Source organism: Telopea speciosissima, chromosome 10 (assembly GCF_018873765.1).
Source record: "Telopea speciosissima isolate NSW1024214 ecotype Mountain lineage chromosome 10, Tspe_v1, whole genome shotgun sequence".
NCBI classification, from domain to species: domain Eukaryota; kingdom Viridiplantae; phylum Streptophyta; class Magnoliopsida; order Proteales; family Proteaceae; genus Telopea; species Telopea speciosissima.
The window spans coordinates 9,151,014-9,173,988 of NC_057925.1; the positions used below are offsets into that span (position 1 = coordinate 9,151,014).

The 22,975-nt window shown below is 39.1% G+C and overlaps 1 protein-coding gene and 1 long non-coding RNA gene across 2 annotated transcripts in view; one reads left to right on the forward strand and one right to left on the reverse strand.

The window, feature by feature from the left end:
- The first annotated feature begins 918 nt into the window (after window positions 1-918).
- LOC122642756 lies at window positions 919-1,578 on the forward strand. Its single transcript, XR_006330096.1, has 2 exons — window positions 919-1,259; window positions 1,371-1,578. It is a non-coding gene; the product is annotated as an uncharacterized LOC122642756 (long non-coding RNA).
- A 7,025-nt stretch (window positions 1,579-8,603) lies between these two features.
- Window positions 8,604-22,975, reverse strand: part of LOC122641838 (AP2-like ethylene-responsive transcription factor At2g41710) — a 30,288-nt gene continuing 15,916 nt past the window's right edge. The window contains exons 5-9 of the mRNA XM_043835143.1: window positions 18,109-18,182; window positions 17,985-18,035; window positions 10,135-10,211; window positions 9,199-9,884; window positions 8,604-8,998 (exon numbers count right to left, since the gene is read on the reverse strand). Coding sequence (XP_043691078.1) covers window positions 8,945-8,998; window positions 9,199-9,884; window positions 10,135-10,211; window positions 17,985-18,035; window positions 18,109-18,182 — 942 coding nt within the window. The 3' untranslated portion in view covers window positions 8,604-8,944. The remainder of the gene's footprint in view (window positions 8,999-9,198; window positions 9,885-10,134; window positions 10,212-17,984; window positions 18,036-18,108; window positions 18,183-22,975) is intronic.

The window sequence follows — 22,975 nt, forward strand, 5'->3', positions numbered from 1 at the left end:
ACTAACTTGTTGGTCACAAAACTTTGGATTGTGCCGGTTCTGTCTTGTTTTGGACTGCCAAATCTGTTTGTTTTGGTGCAACCACGCTAGTTCTACAGCATCAATCTCTTTGCTGCCCTCGAGATTCCAATGGCAGAACCTTTGAAATCTCAGTTTCTTCTACCCACCCCCCTTAATTTCTACTTTTTATGTGTTTTAAGCCCCATGACATCTTTACCTTAACCCTTGTTTCCTGAGTTTCCTTTCAATCTACTCAATTCCTAATTTTTCAACTTACAGAACTATTACACAACCCGTCAGATATCTTTTCTGCAAAATGCAAGCCTTAGCTTTGGATCACGGGGATGCTCAAATCTTCTTGAATCGATTTCATAAACCAGACTTCCTGATACTGTAATAAGCTGTCTCCAGATTCACGTTTGACAAACCTTCCATGAATTATATCCTCCATAGATTCATTCATGAGATCTTTGACATCTAAGATGTGTCATTTATTTTTTTCTGCAGATGTCCATGGGCTGTTAATGATGGCTTCCAAGGCTCTCTAAATAAAGTCAACAAGAACTTTCTGATAGTTTTATTTATTTCACGTGTGTCATTTATTTTTTCTGCAAATGCCCTTGGGCTGTTAATGATGGTTTCAAAGGCTTCAATTGTTTGCAGTTGATTAATTCAAAGCCCTCTCAGTTGTGCCACCCATTGTTTCATCCCTGCAGCTTGGGATGGATGGAAGTGATCATTTATATTTGTATTTACACCTCATATTTCCAGATTTTTCCTAGCTTAATCGACCCTTTCTCTAATGCTTACACCACATACACTGACTTTCTTCCATAATATCATGAGTGCTCTTCACATCTGTTCCTCCAACTCGCTCATTTGGTGAGACACATGGTGACCTTTTCATTGAGTGAAAGTACCATATAATTGACAATGTTGTTTAAATTCCATACCCAACTTTTCTGTGCGACGGCGTAGTGTAAACTTCAGGGTAGCTACAGTATACACATTTCTGATTTCACTTCTGGAAGTGGATATTTTTTACAGCTGAAGTCAAGTATAAAAATATTTCTATAATATTTCTTTAGATTCTGCCACATTATTTTTGTATGGCATTAAACGATTATTGATTTGATGAGGAAATGTGTTTTGATGTCTGTGTGCTTGTTCATGAGTTTTATCTGCACAATATGATTGCAGTTGCTGTATGGAGAAGACTCCTCTCTTGCTGATGTTTTTGGACACCTAGAACGGAACAGGTGAAATGCATAAGTTGCTTCCCAATTTTTCTTTCCCTTCTGTTTTTCCTTAGTTTCTCGTTATAATTTCTCATCTTATTGTTACTAATTTGTACTTGAACTGACCTTCAGGAATCAACTGGGGATAGCAGAATACAGCTTAAGCCAATCAACACTAGAAACTATTTTTAACCATTTTGCTGCAAACCCATAGTTATTTTTATTTTGTCGCCATAATACTTTTGTTAATGTTCAACAGAGAGGAATGGGTCCCCAAGTTATTGTCAGGTGGATCAGTCTCTCTTATAGTAAAAGAATCAAGATGTATAGGAAGGAAAAATTAGCCGCCCACTTCATTGATTTTAAGCCATTTGTAAATAGCAGGGAGCATCTTTCTGTAAATAACTGAAAGCTTTTGCAATTTGAAATTAAAATTTTCTTCATAAGCTTTCTGTCGAGCAGTTTCGATAATTGTATGTTGGAGCTTTTTGTGATTCTAGCTCTACTGAATCAGGATGGTCACAACTTATTGTAGCTCTGAAACAAAACTGTGACAGATTCTTCAATCAAGAAGGAACCCTTAATTTTGTAATCCGAAGATTGTTAGGGGTGAATCGATTTTATAGGTTTTGCTTGCTGATATATACTTCAAAATTTGAAATGTATATAGGTTCGATATCCTGTGAGATTGGAATTCTAAGTGAATTCTTTTTTATTTCCCTACGATAACAAATTTGAGAGGGTAAACGTATATTTCTCTATGAGTAACCTTGAAACCCTACGACATGGGTGTGATTGGGCATAATTCTGGGGTTTCTTTTATTGCAGAGAAACACCATGAAATCCTCTCAAGGGTCCAAATTTCAAATCTAGCCATTGGTTTGTTTATTCAATGAAGAGAAAGCATAGCAACTTTGAGAGAAAGGTGTCCACATATTTAATGAAGAGAAAGCATAGCAACTTTGAGAGAAAATCACACACTGACATCGTGTACTTTCTTTTTTCATTTGTGCTATTATATTATATTTAATGGAAAGGTGGACACAATTAGCCAAATTGCTTACGAGGCAACTATATATGGCATAATTTTTTTGCTGATATGGTAAGTGTATAGGTTCATTAAGGCTCCAATCTTACTGGTTGGAAGGGGTACCTTCCCCAGGTCATATATTACATTTGAGCCTAAATGATGTCAAACCAAATCGTCAGACCTGTTTAAAAATCACTCATAGTTGAATGACTTTCCGTAATATATGGTTGACCATCAAATTTTAGACTTGAAATTTGACAATTGATTAATCATAGTGAATGGCCAGAAGATAAACAACCCCCCAGAAGACAAACAATTAGGTAATATTACCCTGAAATCCTCCAAAAAGTCATTGTAGTGCAGAAAGGAAAAAAAAAAAAAAAAGTTGGACCGAGTTTCCTCCACCCACACTGTAGGGCAAGAGAGGGTGGGAAAGGGTATCGAAAGGGTATTTTGGAACATACTAAAATCATAAGAGGGGTTTGTAAACCTTAGGATGGTGGGTGAACGGTGAACTGTCCTCTATGGGTGGAGGGAAACTCAGTCCAGAAAAATATATAACAAGACTGATGTCATGAACATGAAAATTATTCCATTTCCAGTTGGCTTGGATTCAACACCCGAAATTCCACAAATTTATTGCTTCTCCTTAGGGATCTATTCAAGCTGAGAACCTGATGGTTAAATTAAATGCAATCTCCCTTAGGCTGAAAAATTGGAATATCAAGGTGTTTGGAAGATTGGAGAAGATTAAAAATGAGGCATTTGAAAAAATTCGATCTCTGGAATGTTGCACTTTGACAGACCAATCATTATCCCAATTACAGCAGGTCTATAAGACTCTTAAGTTGATTCTTGAGGCAGGGGAGATTTTCTGGCTGCAGAAATCCAGACAACTATATATTTCAGATGGAGATAGAATTATAGAAATACTCGTTATAACCACTTCTTTGCTAAATAGAATCTTCGGTCTCGGAGAATTTGTTTTCTTAAGAATTCTAAAGGACAAACAATTACCTCAACCCTAGAAATTTCACATATCTTTGCAACTCATATCCAGGAAATTTTAACCTCATCCAACCCCCTTGATTCATCATTCATTGAATGTTTATTTTCACCTCTCCAATCTTCTCTGGATTTTCTATCCTTGACTTCTTTGCTAACCCTTGATGAAATAAAAACAGCAGTGTTTAGCATTGGAGATCTTAAATCTCCTGGGATTGATGGTTTATCTGCTAGGTTTTATTATCATTGTTGGGATATAGTTAATCCTAAAATCATCAGTTTTGTGCATCATTTTTTCTCTTCGGCCTATATTCCTCCAGGCATTAATCACACACTTCTCACCCTCATTCCAAAGGAGAATGCTTGTGTGTTGGAAGACTATAGACCTATTAGTCTGTGCAATGTCTTTTACAAAATTCTTACAAATCGACTTAAAGGCTTGTTACCTGATATAATTTCTCCTTCCCAGTTTGCTTTTATCAAAGGTCGACAGAGCTCTGATAACATTGTTATTGTTTAAGAAATTTTTTACTTTTTGAAAAAGAAAAAGAAAGGAAAACAAGGTTTTTTTGCCTTAAAACTGGAAATGTCCAAAGCTTATGACATGGTGGAATGGAGCTTTATTATTTCCATCTTTAAATTCCTTGGATTTGACCAATCTTGGATAAATATTATTTCCTCAATTCTGAAATGTTCGTGCTCCATCAAGCTTGAGGGAAGCTGTTTGATTTTTGTGAATCATCCCGAGTACTCTGGCAAAGATGTCCTCTTAGTTCGTACTTGTTCATCATTGCCATGGAATGCTTGTCCCATCCACTTCAAACTTATAGGGATCTTGATCTTTTTTGAGGTATTAAGATTGCACGTACTACCCCATAGATTACTCATCTGTTCTTTGCAGATGACACTTTATTTTTCTGTTGTGCAAATCTTAATGACATCCATACTCTGAAGTCTATCCTTAATCTCTTTGAGTCCTTATCGAGGCAATAATTGAACATGTCCAAAAGTGGAGTCTATTTTAGTTGTAACACTCCTAAATCACTTCAACGAAAAATCTGTTAAGACCTTGGAAGTCCAAGTGATGGATAACACATCTAAATACTTGGGTACACTCATCTTCCCTCATCGTTCAAAAACGTACATCGCTCTCTCCCCTGATTAATAGAATGAACAACGGACTCTCTGATTGGAAATGTCAGTTCCTTTCCCAAGCAGGAAGATCTTTTTGATAAAACCAGTCCTACATGCTATCCTTACCTACCAAATGTCCTGTTTTCTCTTCCCAAAATTCATTTGCCAGAAAATAGACTCCATTTGCAGTGGTTTCTGGAAAGGTTTCAGCACACCTCATAAAGGCTTTTTCCTTATATTCTGGGAGAGTATCTGTACTACAAAAAAGTCTGGAGGGTTAGGAATGAGGACTCATTGGAACCATAACCGTGCTCTAATTCTAAAATTGACCTGGAGACTCTTTAATGAATCTTCTAGTTTATGGGCTCGGGTTCTCAAATTTAAATATTTCCCATCTTCATCTCTTTTGAATCCATATAAAAAATTTTCCTCTGGTTCATGGACTTGGAATAGCATCCGAACTCTTCTCCCGACATTCAGACGAATCACTCATTGGTGCATATGTACAGGTCACAAAGTTAATATCTGGACTGATCCATGGATCCCAGACAATCTTCAAATTAGAATTCTGCCATTTTTCAATTTCCAATACCCACCTTTCTCTACTACTAATGAGCTTCTCATTAATCGTTCATGGAATACTTCCTTAATCTCATCCTTATTCCCTAACCAAATCAGTCAATGTATCATTAATATTCCCTTCTCAGAAACTCCACATGAAGATAAATTCCTTTGTACATTATCAAAATTGGGACGATTCTCTACCAAAGTTGTTGCTGCTTTTCTCGCAAATCAGTCTAATTCTTGTTCCCTAAATGACCCCCTTTGTGGTCCAAATTATGGAAATTGAATGTCCACCCAAAATTCAAGATTTTTTTGTGGAAAGTCTTTCAAGATGGACTGCCAACTAGGGATAAACTCCACTGGATGAATCTGAAATCTGATTCCTGTAGTATATGCCAGGATACTTCTGAATCACCTTGGCATGTTTTTTATCTTGTAATTTGGCAAAAAGGATTTGGTTTGCCAGACCCCTTGGCCTATGTACAAAATTTTTACAAGGTACTACTATCAAAGAGGTTTTTCATAACCTGATCAACAATCCATCCTTGACAAAAAGAGATGGAAATCGCATTTTATGCATTGCTAGTATTACAATGTATTTCATCTAGCAAAACAGGAATCGAGCTATCTTTGAAAATTACAAAATTCACCCCACTAGTATTATGAGGAATATCTTGAGATGGGTGGGAGAATATAATCTTTTTTGCCCCCTGGAAGATACATTACAGGAATCCCAGGATAACCTCTCTATATCATAGTTGCTTCTTCCTCCTCCAATGGAATTCTATTTGGACCTCAACTACACAGGATAACATCATTTTGATTGCAAATGATAGTTTTAATCAGAGATCAAAACAGGGAGATGGGGTTTTGTAATTTTCTACAACACTGAGTTGTATGCATCATCTATGGACTATGGAAATGCAGGAACAGAACAGGAAACAGAGGTCAGGGGACTCAGAGAAGGGCTCCAAAAAGCACTTCTATTGGACTGTCAAAAACTAACAATCTGGACGGACTCGGAGGAGCTCAAGAACTGAACTACTAATCAAGAAAAGTACCCATGGCCATGGGAACTCTTATCACTTTTTGTCAGATGTCAAAAGCTTTATGGACTCATTTTGGTTTGTAAATATTATTAAGCAACCTAGACACCTAATACAGCCAGCTCATAAACTAGCAAACTATGCTAGGACTGAACATATATCATCATCATGTATGTCATATACTGTTCCTATTATATTTTAATTTAAATATCTTTGTTTCATCAAAAAAAAGTGGCAACAGATTACTATAAAGATTTGGATGGTTCGAAGTCAGATCGAGATCCATCCTCATATTTGGTTTTAGCTTCAACGAGGTCAGCCCATGCTGGAGATGTCCATAAACTGAGAAGTTTTTCTTTGAAAGAAGTAGCAGACGGAGGCAGATGGAGAAACTGTAGGAGGAGCTGGGCCAAAAATAGGAGGTAGTGACTGTAAGAAAAATAATAAGATGGGCAGAAGTATAAGACTAATCTATTTTGTATGACAATTTGTATGTCACCGAAATATCCTTGTAAAAAATTGGAGAAGGGATTGTTAGCACCAATATCATCATTTTGTTTGCATTGAATCAGCAAACCTATACTTGAGTTGAGTCGTACTAACATACTGTCCTAAAGGTATTTGAACATCCAGAATGTTTGCAAACTAGGTTGACCTTACATTCTCACCTTCAAGATGAAACAACTCCAAGTGTGAAAGTTATACTCACTAACTCATTGACACAATAATTGAAAGGAAAACAAAATTTAATATTATTTCAGAACAATGTTAGAGAAATAGATAAGACCTCCTCTTTTTATATAGGAAAGGAAAAAACACTACTAAAATTAGATGTCTCCAAAAGATATGCTCCAAAACATGTCTCTTCCCACAAAACTTGTTTGTTAGCCATTCAAACAAGACTTCCAATAGGCACATTCATTGGCTATTTAGGTGTCTATTAGGAAAAGACTCCACCCTCTAACACACCTTTTATAAAATAAAATAATGTTTTGAATCATTCATTTTAAAATCATTTAAAATTCCAACAAAGACAACGCAGGGAGTCTTTGGGGGCCATGATCGGATAGAGGAATAGAAGGCCAAGGGTCAAGAGGTAATGGAAGAAGAGTGGGGGAACTGAGGATTTTCCATCTCATAAACAAAAGTTAATAAAAAAATGTTTCATTTATGGGTTTTCTTCCCTCCTATGGAATTTTTTTGGTCTTTTAGTATTAACTTATGTGAAGCATGGTTTGAAAACTCGTCTTGACGAGATCGAGGTTCTAGAGATCTCGGTGAGAGTTTTTTTTTTTTTTTTTTTTTTTATTTCGAGGTGATGTTTTGGTGGGCAATTGATCATAGTTGGCTCCGAAATTTTTAAGGGAAGCTTGTTTTAGGTTTAATAAACATATTTAAATCTTTAAATTAAAAAAAAAATTCTCAATTTAGTGTTTTGGATTTGCACTCTTGGTTGGCAGTGAAGGCCAAACCTTTAATGTAATATTGCTTATTCTACACATTGTTTGAATGATATGAGACATAATTAGCAAGTAAAACAAGTAAATTATGCAATAATGGATGAAGACACAATATTGAATAATTATTTAAGATATAGCTAAAAGACTTAAAGTGTCTGCTACAAACCACAAGATATAGTAAAGTGTTCACGATGCATATTACATAGACACCCAACCCAAGTACAATGAATAATACATAAGACATAGACACCTTACTACCCTAGTCTTCCACATCTCAACTCCCAAGTCCCAAAAATACAATACTATGAGTATTAAGGAGGTCGAGATTCTCGAAATATTCGAGATTTCCCTAAGATTCTCGAAATATTTGAAATTTCGGTCAAGTTATTTGAAACTAAGCATATTTTATGTCTCGTATGTCATCTCGTCTCGAGAAGCTTGAGATTCTCAAGATATTCAAGATCTCGCCAAGATCTACGCCTAAGCTAAGCTTGGAGATGTGAATCACTTCTGTATTAAAAGTGGTAAGTTTACATAACACTTAAAACAAAGAGGTGTCTTTCCTAGGGTTTTAACATTACCGTTTTAGTTAAGGATCTCAGTAGGGAATGATGTTCTTTCTCATGCCCATTTGCCAACATCCAGAGAACCCACCTTCTACTATCTTCCACTCCAAATTTTAGAATTGAGTTTCCGATTTGGTGGGCCCTTTATGCCAGAAACGAGAGAAACCCCATCCCTCTCTTTCCTTTTTGTGTCCCCACAGGAGGGACATGGGGACATAAAAATGGGGATCCTATCAACTTGTTCCAACCTGGGATAATAAGCTTATGAGCTTGATCTTACTTCACCATCGAGAAACGATAGTAGGATTCCATCTCCAAGCTTAAATCAGGCATAGCTTGCTTCTGTTTAGGTGCGAAGCAGTGTCAAACCACACGGAAAGCTTTAGCTTGCTTCGAATTCTTCAAGGTTTTACTTTTTAAGAGCTCTCACACCCCCCATCTTGTAGGCCCAAAGATACAGTTCGCTTAAGAATTCAAACCAGCTAACAAAACCCAGGCCCCCTTCCCTTCATCCCCCAAAAAAATTCCAAAAAGGAACAGTACTTGAGGACAAAAAGAGTAAAAAATGTCCTTTAAGCAATAGCTGATCAATGGAACTCTCATTTCTCTAGAATCCAGATATTTAAAGCTACTAAACATACGTTCTCACAGATCGACTATCTTTCATACATTCTTTTCCTATGAACATCCCCAACAAATGCATTGTTTGAACACAACTTTATACTATTATTAGCACGGAGGAGAATGTCAACGCTATTCCCAACACAAAATTCACAAACTTTCTTTTTCCTTTTTACAGCTCTATTAAATACAACTGAAAGCTTCAAAAGCATCAACAAAACTTCTCAAACAATATATTTTCTACATGCATGTAGTAACTTTATGGAGAATTTTAGCATCTTCATTCCTCCTGATGAAAGAAAGTATATGTTGAACTAGTCTCAGTCTTTGTAACCTGAAGCACAAAGCATGATCTTGTTATAAGATGAACTCGTTTAGGGATTACCGAAGACAAGCCTCAGCACGCAAAGTGTGTTGAGAATGTACTAATTGAGATATACTACTTTTTTTGGTCTCATTAAAAAATAAATAAGAGTACTTTCCACCATTTAATTGCTAAGTAGGAAAAAAAACACTAGTAGATTAAATACTAACCTCTGTAGTGCGAGGAAGTCCGGTTGGAAAGACGGGAACTAAAGAACTCCACAGAATAGAATCTGCTAAGGGATCAATGGAATTGTAGTTGGTCACAAGCGGTGCTGACAAGAATGGTGCCAACGGATACAATGTCCTAGGATGAGGCATTGCACTCATGCCTAATGGAACTTCCACTCTATCACTACCACCATCACCACTTGCTGATTTCTCAACTGCCTTGCCATAGTCTATCTTCTTGTTTTTGTTGTTGCTGTTGTCGTCGTCGTTGTTGGTGGCTGCGGTAGTTCTAATGGTCGTAGAGATATTGTTTTCATTCTCATCGTTCTCTTCTTTATCCTTCTTTTTTAACGCTTTCTCTTGCAAACTCTTGTATGCAGGAGACCGTGACAAGATGCTCAATGCTGACACTGGTGAACCTTTTTTCTTTTTGCCTTCATGGGAGAGTCCCAACTGAGGCATCTGGTATGGCTCAGTGGACTGTATGGCCCACTCTAGTGTTTTAAGCTCACTACCAACATCTTCTGAACCTCTCTGTTTAGCTTCTTCTGATGATTTAGTGGGAGCATCTGTTCGACGTATCTTTTTGGGTCCCCACCACTTGATGTAATTTGTTAGATCAATTTTCCTCTCAATACAAAAACCACCTGTGTATTCACTTTCTATTGCCGCATCCTCACTGGCACCTATAATAGGAGAAACATCACATGACTGGTAACCAAAATCAGAGACAGTAATTATGTTCAAAAGCTTTGTAAGCATTGTGAATTCATTGCAAACAAGATGCTGTGGGAGAGAATCTCTTTGGAAGCCATGTTATCTGAAATTTTAATGTTCAGTTTATTAGTCAATTGTCACATGCTAAAAAGGAAGAAATAGCCCCATTGAACGTTGGAGTATCCCATTGAACATTGGAGTATCTCTTTGAAGGCTTACCATACTGTTTGCTGTTAAAGTACTCGGGGCCAGTCATACGACCAAAGGATGGCTCCCATAGATTACTTTGTGATGGCCTGAAATAAAATTAATACATTAGGAATTAATGAGAAGTGTTTTTACATAAATAAAGCTGGAAGTGACAGCGACAAACAACAATTGAGAATAAAATACTACAAGGATTTTTTTTCTCCAAACATTTGAGTGATTAATTTTTATAATCGATAGACGAAAATAAATTTTCATTTGGATTATGGGCAAATATTGTAAAGAGGGTTCTTAATGAGCATTCTATCATCTGCCATGAAGTATAGATATTTTACGATAAAGATTCTTAGTACTAGTCTTCTTAGCTTTTACCAAACTAGCACCATGGTACTAAAACTCGGAACTCGACCCCACTCGACCCTAGAAAAAACCTAGTTGTCTTGAGATATCTCGAGATCTTGGTCGAGTTGGTGCATTTTTTTTTTCAACTCGAAACCTGGTTTCAGTGCGTTTTAGACCTAGTTTGGGTCTGAAACTTGGTACTCAGCCTATTTTAGGTCATTTAAACACAATGGCACTATCAGATTTTGTAAAAACAAAGTCCAAATAGGAGTTTCACTTCGGACCCTAGGTTGGTAGGCAACAACGTACTAAAATACCCTACTCTACACATAATTTAGTAATAGAAAGCAATCAAAACATTCAATTAATGTAAAACAAGTTAAATAAGCATTAGAAATGTTAAAGTGATATATCAAACTGTTTAACAATGTTACAACTACCATCACATAAAATTTGATTGAATCACGCATTCAGTCCCCACTAGTGCCACATAGTCTTCCCATGTCATAGTGGTGTTGGACTATTGCAGATAGTTTTCCACAGCAATCATATAAGAGTTGTCATCAGCATATGCCAAGTCCCCTATCCTAGGGTATAGACAAATCAACTATCCGGCAGGTTGTACGTTGACATCCAAAGGTAAAAAAATGAGCTCACAGCCTTCACAGGGGAAGAAAAGAGATTTTGGACAGAATTCAATCGAGATATCTCAAGTTCTGTCGAGTTACGATATTTTTAAAGGATAACCTGAGATCTCGACCGAGATATTGCACTTTTAGAACTTGTACTAAGTCTCGTCTCAATCCCTTGGAAAACCGAGATGTCGCGAGTTCTCGATTTATGACTAGCACACAACAAGAAATGCTACATAATGATAGATGAACGATTGGAACAAGACTAGGTAAAATTAAAGTAGAGTATGTACAAAAAAGGAACTAAAAGGCAGCTAGCAAGAACTAGGAAAGTCAATTAAGATGATTTGAGTCATGTATAGTGAAGACCATTTATCACACAAATGAGGAGTAATCTGGTGAAAGTTGAAGGCAAAGTTACTGAGGGCAGGAGGCACATGGAAGGTGTGCATCTGACTGAAGTGAGATGACATGTACATATTGATATACACAGAATCAGATCTCCTCTTATGATATACCAACAACACCACAACAAAGTACACCATGCCTCAAGACAGTCTATTTTTTCAAAATCTCTATTTTACTCCATCGACTCTCTACAAGACTCGAAGGAGTGGGAGACTTATTATATACACAGAATCAGATCTCCAATAATATGACGACACATGTTGTAATATGGGTTCAGGGGTAGAAAAGTCATAAGGATATTTTTGTCCTTGTACTCATTCCAGAATGTTCTTCTCTTTATTATAAATAAAGATGGTTGTAGTCACTCTAAACCAGTATTCACGGAATTCAACATGGTATCAGAGCCAAAAATATTCCAAGGATATCGGAATTAAATTTTTTTTTCTTTTTTTTCTTTTTTTCTCTTTCGATTCGTGATTCTGCCCTAAGGAAGCCTACCGCCAACCCCTCCACCACCTAGCGCCACCCCCGACAGGTCCTCCACCACCTCTCACCGCCTCCGCCAGGCCCTCCACAGCCTTCCGCCTCCTCCATCAAGCTCCGCCAGCCCTCCACCACCTCCCACCATCCCCGCTAGGCCCCGACAGCCTACCCACCACCTCCGCCAGGCCCCGTAGGCCTCTTCCTTCCCTTCCGCCACACCCCACCAGTCCCGCGGGCCTCTCGCCTCCTTCTTCTTTCGCGAGAGGCTTCTCCCTTGCTACCTTTTTCCTAAACCCCCTTTGGTGGTGGGTTGACTCCCATCTTCCCTCCTTATGGTCTAAATTTTTTTGGGGGATTTATTTCTGTTTTTCTTACCAATCATCAGGCCTGACAACTCTGAGATCACTTCTACCTCATCTGGTTCAGATGGTTCGTCGCAACGTGACTTCATTCCATTTTCGGTGAATCCCATCAAGTTGAATGGCAGTAATTATTTGTTATGGTCTTGCTCCTGCTTATTTGTGATTGGTTCCCATGGTCTCTCTGGCTACATCACAGGTACTCAGGTCAGGCCTGATGAGACTGGTTCTGCACAGGATCGATGGATGAACTTCAGTTTCCTAGTTATGTCATATCTGGTTAATTCCATGGATCAAGATAGTACCGGGCGCTATCTCCTTCGTGATTCAACTGCGAAGATTTGTAAAACAGCCAAGGACACCTATTCTCAGGTTGGGAATGCTGCCCAATGTTATGAGCTACGTCAGAAAATTCACTCTACCAAGCAGTTGGAGTTGTCTCTGTCTTAGTATTACAATACAATGTGTACCATGTGGCAGTAGTTGGACTTTCTGGGTACATTCATCGCCACCTGCGATGTTGATGCCACAGCCTTCCGTAAGTGGGAGGATGGCTTACGTGTTTTAGAATTTTTGGCCGGCCTCAATATTGAGTTTGATCAGATTCGTGCCAATATTTTGAATCGCGACCCACTGCCATCTCTGGAGTAGGCCTATACGATTCTCTCGGCTGAGGACAGTAGGCGTACAGCCCTGGTTCATCCTGTTACTCAGGAATGATCGGCTCTTATCTCTGGTTCACAGGCTTCCCGAAGAAATTCTTCCCGGTCTGCTAGTACTAATCGGACATCTGGTGATCGTCCTGCCATTAAATGCGATCACTGTGGGAAGGAATGGCATACCAAAGACCGTTGTTGGAAGCTTCATGGTCGCCCTGCAGAGACTCGTGGGCGTGGGAAGGGTGGATCCAATCGGCCTAGTAACACCCGTGCTCATCAGGCAACTTCTAACGACTAGCCTGATCAATCTCTTTCCCAAGTTGTGGCTGAATTGCAAAATCATCGTGATATGGTGAATCAATTGGACACATCTACTTCGGCATTACTATCTCCTTCCATGGCTGCCTCGACTTTGTCTCTGCCCACCACAAATTCTTCTTCTTCCACAGGTATTTCATTTGGTGGGAACTGCACCTCGGTCATGCCCGATTCCTGGGTAATTGACTCAGGGGCAACCGACCATACGACAGCTTCTTCATCTATTTTTTTCCAGATATTTTCCTCTTTCTAGTCATAACAAAGTTTATTTTGCTAATGGGTCTCTTTCTCCTATCTCAGGGAAGGGATCTATCCAGTACACTTCCTCTCTTAGCCTTTCCTCTGTCTTACATGTTCCAAAGTTTACTACTAATTTGCTTTCCATTAGTAGCCTAACTAAGGATTTAAACTGCAAAGTAACATTTTTTCCAACCTATTGTTTGTTTCAGGACTTGGCAATGGACAGTATGATTGCATGTGGCAAAGTGGTTGGTGGTCTGTACGTGCTTAACAGTTCCCGAGCAGCTTTGACATCTCAACCGGTATCTTCTGATTTTGATTCTGCACTTTTTGAGTTGAATAATTGGCATCGTCGTTTGGGCCATCCTCCTATAGGAGTTTTATCTACTTTATTTTCTAGTCTAGTGAAATGGTGTAATAAACATAATTTTTCTTGTGATGATTGTACTTTGGCAAAGCAAACTAGAAGTATTTTTCCTATTTCTGATAATCGAAGCAATGTTCCTTTTGGTTTGATACATTCTGATGTATGGGGGCCCTACCCAATGTATTTCTACTTCTGGATTTAAATGGTTTGTCACTTTCATTGACTGTTTTAGCCGGATAACTTAGGTGTATTTGATGCATAGTAAAAGTGAGGTCTTCACTTGTTTAACTCTATTCCAATAGATGGTCCAGACCCAGTTCGATGCCAAGGTGAAGATTCTCCGCTTAAATAATGGAAAAGAGTATATGGATGGTGCCTTCTGCTCCTATTTGGACAGCCATGAAATCATACACCAGACCTCGTGTTGACACTCCTGCTCAAAATGGAGTGCCTGAACGCAAGAACAGACATCTCATGGAGGTTGCTCGTTCTCTTATGTTTCCTATGGTTGTTCCTCCCCGCTTCTGGGGTGATGCTGTTCTTACAGCCACCTATCTTATCAATCGGCTTCCCTCTCCAGTCTTAGGTGGCCGCTGTCCCTTGGACATATTGGTTGGAAAATTGACTTTTGTTGTTCCTCCAAAGGTTTTTGGCTGTGTCGTGTTTGCCAGGAATCACCATGTACACGGCAAGTTTGATCCCAAAGGATTGGGGTGCATTTTTCTGGGTTACTCAGATACCCAGAAAGCGTATAGATGCTATCCTCCTGCTACACGAAAGGTGTTTGTCACTATGGATGTCGTCTTCCGGGAGTCTGAGGCTTACTTTAAACAGCCGGTACATCTGCAGGGGGAGATTCTAAGTGGTGAAGAGGTCCAATTGATTGCTCCTCTTGACATTAAGATACCTACTATAGAGGATGTCTCTGTTGAACTAGAAGATGGAGTTACAAGTCAGGAACAAAAAGTGGGACAGATTGAGCAATAGCAATAGGTGTAGGGGGAAAATAAAGAGCAGACTTACACTTGGGGAATTTTCCTTTGGATGGCCCTTGGTACAAAGAGACCACCACCACCGACCCTACACAATCGGCATCTGTTCCTGCTCCAAGTCTTGCTCCTAGTCATGTTTCTGGTAAGCCACCTCCTAATCCCAGTCTTGATTTACCCAATGCTATTCAGAAACCAAAAAGGAGTTGTACACAACATCCTATTTCCAACTTTGTGTCATACAACTCTCTAACTCCTGCTTTCCATGCTTTTTTATCTTCTTTATCCTCTGTTTCCATCCCTAACAATTGGCAGGAAGCAATAGCTGAACAGAAATGGAAGTATGCGATGAATGAAGAAATGCTTACCCTTGAGAAGAATCAAACCTGGGATTTGGTCAATCCTCCACTAGGAAAGAAACTGGTTGGTTGTAAATGGGTCTTTGTTGTGAAACACAAGGCTGATGGCTCAGTGGAAAGATACAAAGCAAGACTTGTAGCCAAAGGGTTTACCCAAACCCAATGAATTGACTATCAAGAGACATTTGCTCCTATAGCAAAGATGAATATTGTGTTGTAAATCAAGGATGAGAACTCCAACAACTTAATGTGAAGAATGCATTCCTATATGAAGATTTGGAAGAAGATGTTTACATAGAGATACCTCCTGGTTTTACCTCTTCAGAGACTCAAGGAAAGGTGTGTAAGTTAAAGAAGACTCTTTATGGTCTAAAGCAGCCACCAAGGGCTTGGTTTGGCTGATTCCATAAGGGTATGGTTGCTTATGGGTATAAGCAGAGCAATGCTGACCATACATTGTTTGTTAAAAGGATGGGACAGCAAGTGACCATTTTGATTGTCTATGTTGATGACATAGTGATCACGGGTAGTGATGCACATGAAATCTAAAAGCTGAAGACATATTTGGGCACCGAATTTGAAGCCAAAGATTTAGGGAGATTGAGATATTTTCTAGGGATTGAGGTTGCCTATTCAACTAAGGGCATATCTCTTTGCCAAAGAAAATATACCATATGGATCTATTGAGTGAAACAGGGATGCTTGGGTATAAACCAGTAGACACCCCTCTTGAGCCCAACACACATTTGAAGAGTAAGGAAGGTGAACCAATGGACAAGGGTAGCTATCAAAGGCTAGTTGGCCGATTGATATACCTCTCACATACTCAACCAGACATCACATTTGCTGTAAGTGTTGTCAGTCAATACATGCATGATCCTCACTCTTCTCATTTGGAAGCAGCATACAGAATACTCCGTTACCTGAAGTCCTCTCCTGGAAAGGGAATCTTGTATTCTTCACATAACCATCTCCGGATAGAAGCATACACTAATGCAGATTGGGCTGGCAGTCCTGATGATAGGAAGTCCACATCCGGATATTACACATTTGTTGGAGGGAACCTAACTAGTTGGAGAAGCAAAAAACAAGCTAATGTAGCTCGATCTGGTATTGAAGCTAAATTTCGAGCTATGGCACAAGGTATATGTGAACTTCTCTGGCTCAAGGGGCTTCTTCAAGACTTGGGGATGAACGCTGATCTTCCAATGTGGCTCTACTGTAACAGCAAATCAACAATCAGCATTGCTCACAACCTGGTCCAATATGATCGTACCAAACATGTTAAGATTGACCGGCACTTCATCAAAGAGAAATTGGAATAGGGAAAAGTTCGTATTTCGTTTATCCAGTCTAGTGAACAGCTGGCTGATATCCTTACCAAAAGGATCAACAATAAGTTATTTTTTCCGATTGTTAGCAAGTTGGGCATGTTTGATATGTATGCACCAACTTGAGGGGGAGTGTTGTAATATGGGTTCAGGGGTAGAATAGTCATATGGGTATTGCTGTCCTTGTACTCATTCCAAAATGTTCTTCTCTTTATTATAAATAAAGATGGTTGTAATCACTCTAAGCCAGTATTCACGGAATTCAACAACACGTAACGAGCCAAGCCAAAGATGCGGTTCACAAAATATGAGCCAAACAACCCGGTTAGACCCTCAAGGCCTCAACCATAACCACACACCAGAATCAGGCATGAGTGTGACCTGCAGAAAGCACGATCACTAACAACGCCAACTCAGCCACTGACAAATTCGGTTAACGGTTCCCGCTCTGATATCCAGCAAACTTAAGGTATACGCAACTCTGAGGATAAAAAGGACATTTGGGACGATATCATATAAAGAAGGAAACCACCCTCCGAACAAGGTAATTCCAAAGAACTCAACCTAATTCCTCTAGCACTGTTCAATTGGTTTTCATCTTCTACCTCTGATATCAGCTTTCTGTCTCCGGCCCCGTTAACTGCTGTTTTACTCTGATATCTGACTTAGGCATCAGAGAGTTCCCCCCCCCCCCCACCCCCATGGAGCCAGCTCCGGGCCACTCATCTGCTCTATCCTCTTGTTCTCTTGTGTGCAGACCTGAACCAGACCGCTTGGGAAGATCTCGGCAGCAACACATATGTAGAACTGTAACATTAAGACATGATAGTAAGCTAGCTTCAATCAGCTGTGCCAGGGGCGCACCTTCTGCCCGAATCGTAGTGCAGAAAAGTATGCAACCTGATGTAAGTGGTACACACCTAATGCCTCAAACTTATATAGATACAAAGTTATGCCTCATGCATTAATATTATGTATCCATTGAATGTTTATTTCCTTGAAAAACTCTTACAGTAATATGAATTTACAAGTTGTGCAAGCAATCATATAAGAAATAATATAAATCGTAAGCATATTACACCAAACTTGCCTACGTCAGTGTGGAATTTTCCTGGTGTGCCTTGCACCTGAATCCAGGCACCTATACGCCAAAAAGGCCATGACTGATTGAAGTGGCGTGCCCCTTAATTATAATGATTGGACATACTAGAAGGACAAAAAGAAGGCCATCAAAAGAAATGGACTGGATAGACTGAAAAGATTTGAAGACTTCAACTGAACACATGACCTATAAAGATTGGATTGGTAGAAAGACCCAACCAGAAATTGTTGAGAGAAAATATATATAGGTATGATTTTATGTAAAAGAAGATACCTGGAGAGTGCACGATATTTAGACATCCCTCTTGAAAAACCACTACTTTTTCTGCAATTGGTAACCAAAGCATGTAAGTAACAGCATGGATATGAGCATCTATAGTTAAGGTATAAACACAAACCTTCTAAGAGAGGCAAGGTATTCTTCTCTCGACACATTTTGCATCTCTTCAAGATCTCTTGAATAGTCACTGACCTGCACAATACAGTTACTATGCCCTTACAAGATGTATCCATAACCATCAATTACAAAACCAAAACTGTAGAATTAGGGTAGAAAGGTTAAACCTCTCAAAGTCTGGGCCAAAATATTTTCCCAAATATTAATACTGCAGTAGAAGAAACAAAGGCTGCTCTTGATGTCATGAAAGATACTATTGATTCTTGCGGGTTGAATGATCAGTTATTTGACCAGGAAGTAGAAGCAAAGGCTGCTTATTCAAGGCTCTAACGTTGGATGAAAACTTTGGGCTGAGAAGTAAAGGGCTAAATGGCAAACTCAAACAGATAGGAATTCAAAATTTTTCCACTTGTCAGTGAACTTGCGTAGATCCAAAAATCAAATCAGATGTATATCTAAACCTGATGGTTTGATTTTGGAAGGTACCTTGGAGTTGGCTGAATATATTACTGAGCATTATAAAAATTTTCATAGTGCAACCCCAACTGAAACTCATGTACAGGTTCTAGATTGTATTCCCAAATCATTGATGGGGTGGATACCCTTAATCTTGAAGCACTCCCTTCAGCTGAGGAAATCAAAGTTGCAGTTTAGTATTTAAATCTAGAGAGTTCTCCATGTCCAGATGGTTTCTCAGGAGGATTTTTTAGGAAATGCTGGGAAATAGTTGAAGATGATACTTGCCAGGCAGTCAAGGATTTTTTTCGGTTTGGTATTATGCCGAGGGGAGTGAACAATTGCTTTGTAACTTTAATTCCTAAAGTTAATGGTGCTTCATCTTTGGACAAGTTTCGGCCCGATCTGTATAGGAAACTATTTTGTCAAGATTATATCAAAATCTTGGTCTTGAGACTTTCTCCTATGTTTCCCAGGTTAATATCTGAAGAACAAGGTGCCTTCCAAAAAGGTAAGATCATCTTCGACAATGTTGGTGCTCTTGGCAGTGTTGTCATTGCTGTCAACAAGGATTTGGCAGTGCTGTGGTTGTGAAGACAGTATTCAGTTGGTCTTGGCAATGTTGTCATTGTTGGCAACAAGGATTGAGCTTGTGTCTTCTTGCTTCTTTCTCATTGGTCTGAAGGGTATCTTTTGGAATTGTATATATATTCTCGTTAAAGGACCGAAAACGTATCTCTGGAGCCCTAGTGAAGAAGGAAATCGAGGAGAAGTCGTCTTCTACCATTTCGACGTGATTCGAGAGCAGAGGCACAAAGGAAATCGTCAGAAAATATCGGTTTGGTTGTTAGCGATGGATTTGAGTGCTTGATTCGTCCTGTTGAAGATCTCACAGCATTCGTTTGGAGTTGGAGTTTTCCTTTGAGAAGGTAAACGTGTTCACAAACCATTGTCTCTGTGTAATCTGTTAAGGGTTGGGTTTGTGATTGAAATCTGATTATTGGGTTGATTGATTGTAAGGCTGAGGCCATTTTATATTGGGGATTGAAGTCCTTGCCCTCACTGAGGTGAGAGGTTGAATCAGGGTAAGGGGTATCCTGGCCGTAGGGACGGCTAATTGTACTGTTGTTAAGTATTAGGCATACACGAAACCCTGAGGGGTATTGCTCCGTGGACGTAGCCTTCACATACTGTGAGGTGAACCACGTAAATCATGTCTCTGTGTCTACTTTTATTTGTTGGAGACTTATCCCTGTTTTACAGAGTGGGTATATAGTCTTGGTAGACCTGGCCACATTCTGGTGGTGCAAGGTGAGACTATAAGCGACTATGTGGTTTGCAGAAGACGCCGTAAAATTTAAGGGAACTGATTCACCCCCTCCCCTCTCAGTTCGATCCGGCTTTCACAGACAACATCAGTATGGCTTCTGAGTTAGCAAATTTAATGACCAAACCTATGAGAGGTGGAGCTCTTGGCATTAAATTAGATGTGCAGAAGGCCTTTGATACACTATCTTGGGAATTCTTATTTGAGGTGCTCAACAAATTCGGCTTCAGTAAAAAATGGATTTCTTGGATTCATCATCAGCTGTTTGTTTTTACCAGGATTTCTGTACAATTAAATGGCGGTCCTATTGGTTTCTTTGGAGTTGGGAGAGGCCTTCGTCAAGGACATCCATTATCTCCTCTTCTTTCTATTATTGCTGAAGAAGCTCTCTGCAGAGGATTAAAGAGGCTCACCAAAGAAGAGAACAATCAATCAAAGGGCCGAGAGGTATTGAAGTTTCGACCCATTTGTTGTTTGCTGATGACATATTTATTTTTATGAATGCTTCTTCCAGGTATATCAATGGCCTGAAGGGTTTTCTAGATAAATATCAAAGTTTTTCAGTCCAATACATTAATCTTGAAAAGAGCAAGATCTTTCTGGATGATATCTATTCATCTAGAGAGCAAACAATTATAGATACTTTGGGGAATCCTGTCTGCAAATTTCCCACCAAATATCTTGCAGTTTAGATCTTCAAGGGAAGAGTTAGAAGAGAACCTTTGCTGCCCATGATGGACCAGATAAAAAATAGCATGGTGAATTGGAAGGGAAGGCTTCTATCACTGGCGGGTCAAGCTGAACTGGTTAAATCTGTTACAACTAGCATCCCAGTCAATAATTTTTCAATTTAATGGTAGCCATCCAATCTGATTTTAACTCTTGAAAGATGGATGAAAAACTTCATTTGGACTGGTGATATTAAATCTGAAGGTGGTCTAGGCATTAGAAGACTACGGGACATAATCAAGCCCTCTTGCGCAAATTAGCTTGGAAAATCTAGTATAGGGATTCCCAGTTGTGTAAATTCTTCAGAGCAAGATTTCTCCATCCGTTTGGCTCCTTCAAAAATCCTACAACTCTTCTTCTATTTGGCTAGGATTAAAAAGGGTTTGGGAGTTTATTTAAAAGAAAAGAGAGATGGTTATTGGTAAGGGAATACTATAAATTTTTGGAATGATATCTAGTTATATAATCAGCACATTGCTGAAATTTCAGAGCTTAAGCCTTCTCTTTTCAAGGATTCAAAAATCGAAATATCTTATTTCATTTTCATCTAGAGTAATCAATGGTCATTCCCAAGAGTTGCATCAGCTTTCTTTAACAATATTTTTGAGAAAGCTAGTGCTATTCGTATTCCTCCTATGAAGGTTGAAGACGAGTGCATCTGGTGTCCAGTCACTTCTGGTACTTTTACCGTTCGATCTGCATGGGATGAAATAAGATGGGGTAATCCAATGGTTTTCATTGATATGGAGTTCTAATTACTACCCAGATTTTTCAGTCTTTGGCTGGCAGTTTGTCTGTGGTAAACTCAAACTGATGATGTTTTGTCTGCTATTGGCCTCAATACTACAACAAAAAACTTAGCCTTAACCCAACTTAATGGGGTCGGCTACATGGATCCAAACAAAACAAGTAGGGAAAACTGAGGTCTAAACAAACAAAAAGGGGGGAATGAATAGATGGGGAAAGGCAGGATGGAAAAAGAGATAAGAAATGAAACTGGAAAATGACAAATGCGCAAGATGGAGGATAAAAGAAAAATGAAAGCTGAAGGATGAAGGATGAAGGTAAGAGGAAAGAGGCACAGCCCAGCAAGTCAGAAGAATCTCAGCTAAATGGGGTCTGCTACATGGATCCTTACCCTCCAATAGGCTCTATTTGAAGTTATATGTGGTACAAGACCTAGACTATGCATGACTTTCCTCACAACTTCTCCTATAGTCATTTTAGGCCTGCCCCTAGCTCTTTTAGCTCTTCAATCAGGATCATATCACTCCTCCTTACTGGGGCATCCCTAGGCCTCTGTTGAACATGATCATACCACCTCAAACAACTCTCTCGGAGTTTGTCACTGATCTGGGCAACTCTCAAGTCATCTCTAATACATTCATTTCTTACTTTATCCTTCCTAGTTTTTTCACACGTCCATCTTAACATCCTCATGTCAGCTGCACATAGCTTCTCAATATGATACCTCTTTACTGCCCAACATGCTGCCTCATACATCATAGCCAATCATACAACAGTCTTGTAGAACTTTCCTTTAAGGTTTAAAGGAATACGTCTGTCACACAACACTCTGGATGCACCACTCCACTTCAGCCATCCCATTTTAATTCTCTGTGAAACATCATCTATGTCACCTTCTTTATTTATGATTGACCCCAGATATCTAAAATAGTCACTTGACGGTATCTCTCTTTCCTCGACTAGCACCATGTCAGTATCCATCGCAATGTGACTAAAATTACATCAAATACACCGTCTTCGTTCTGCTAATCTTAAAGCCTCTTGTTTCCAAGGTTGATCTCCAATGCTCTAACTTGGCATTAATCCCTGCTTTTGTCTCATCCATCAAAACAATGTCATTGGCAAAGAGCATACACCACGGAACCTCATCTTAAATGCTCTTGGTTAGGTCGTCCATGATAAGCACAAATAGATAATGGCTTAAGGTTGATCCCTGATGTAACCCAATCGTAATTGGGAATTCCTTGCCCTGACCTCCCATAGATCTCACACCAGTCACTACGCCCTCATACATATCCTTAATTATATCCACATATTTACTAGACACCCCTCTCTTCACTAGAACATGTTGGATTAAATCTCTAGGGACTCGGTCATAGGCTTTTTTGAGGTCAATAAAGACCATATGGAGATCCTTTTCGCTATCTCTATATCTTTACATAAGCCTCCTCAATAAGTAGATAGCTTCTATTGTGGATCTACCTGACATAAAGCCAAATTGGTACGCTGAAATATGAGTCTCTCTTATCAAACAGGCTTCAATAACCTTCTCCCAAAGTTTCATAGTGTGACTCATTAGCTTTATGCTCCTATAGTTATTGCAGCTTTG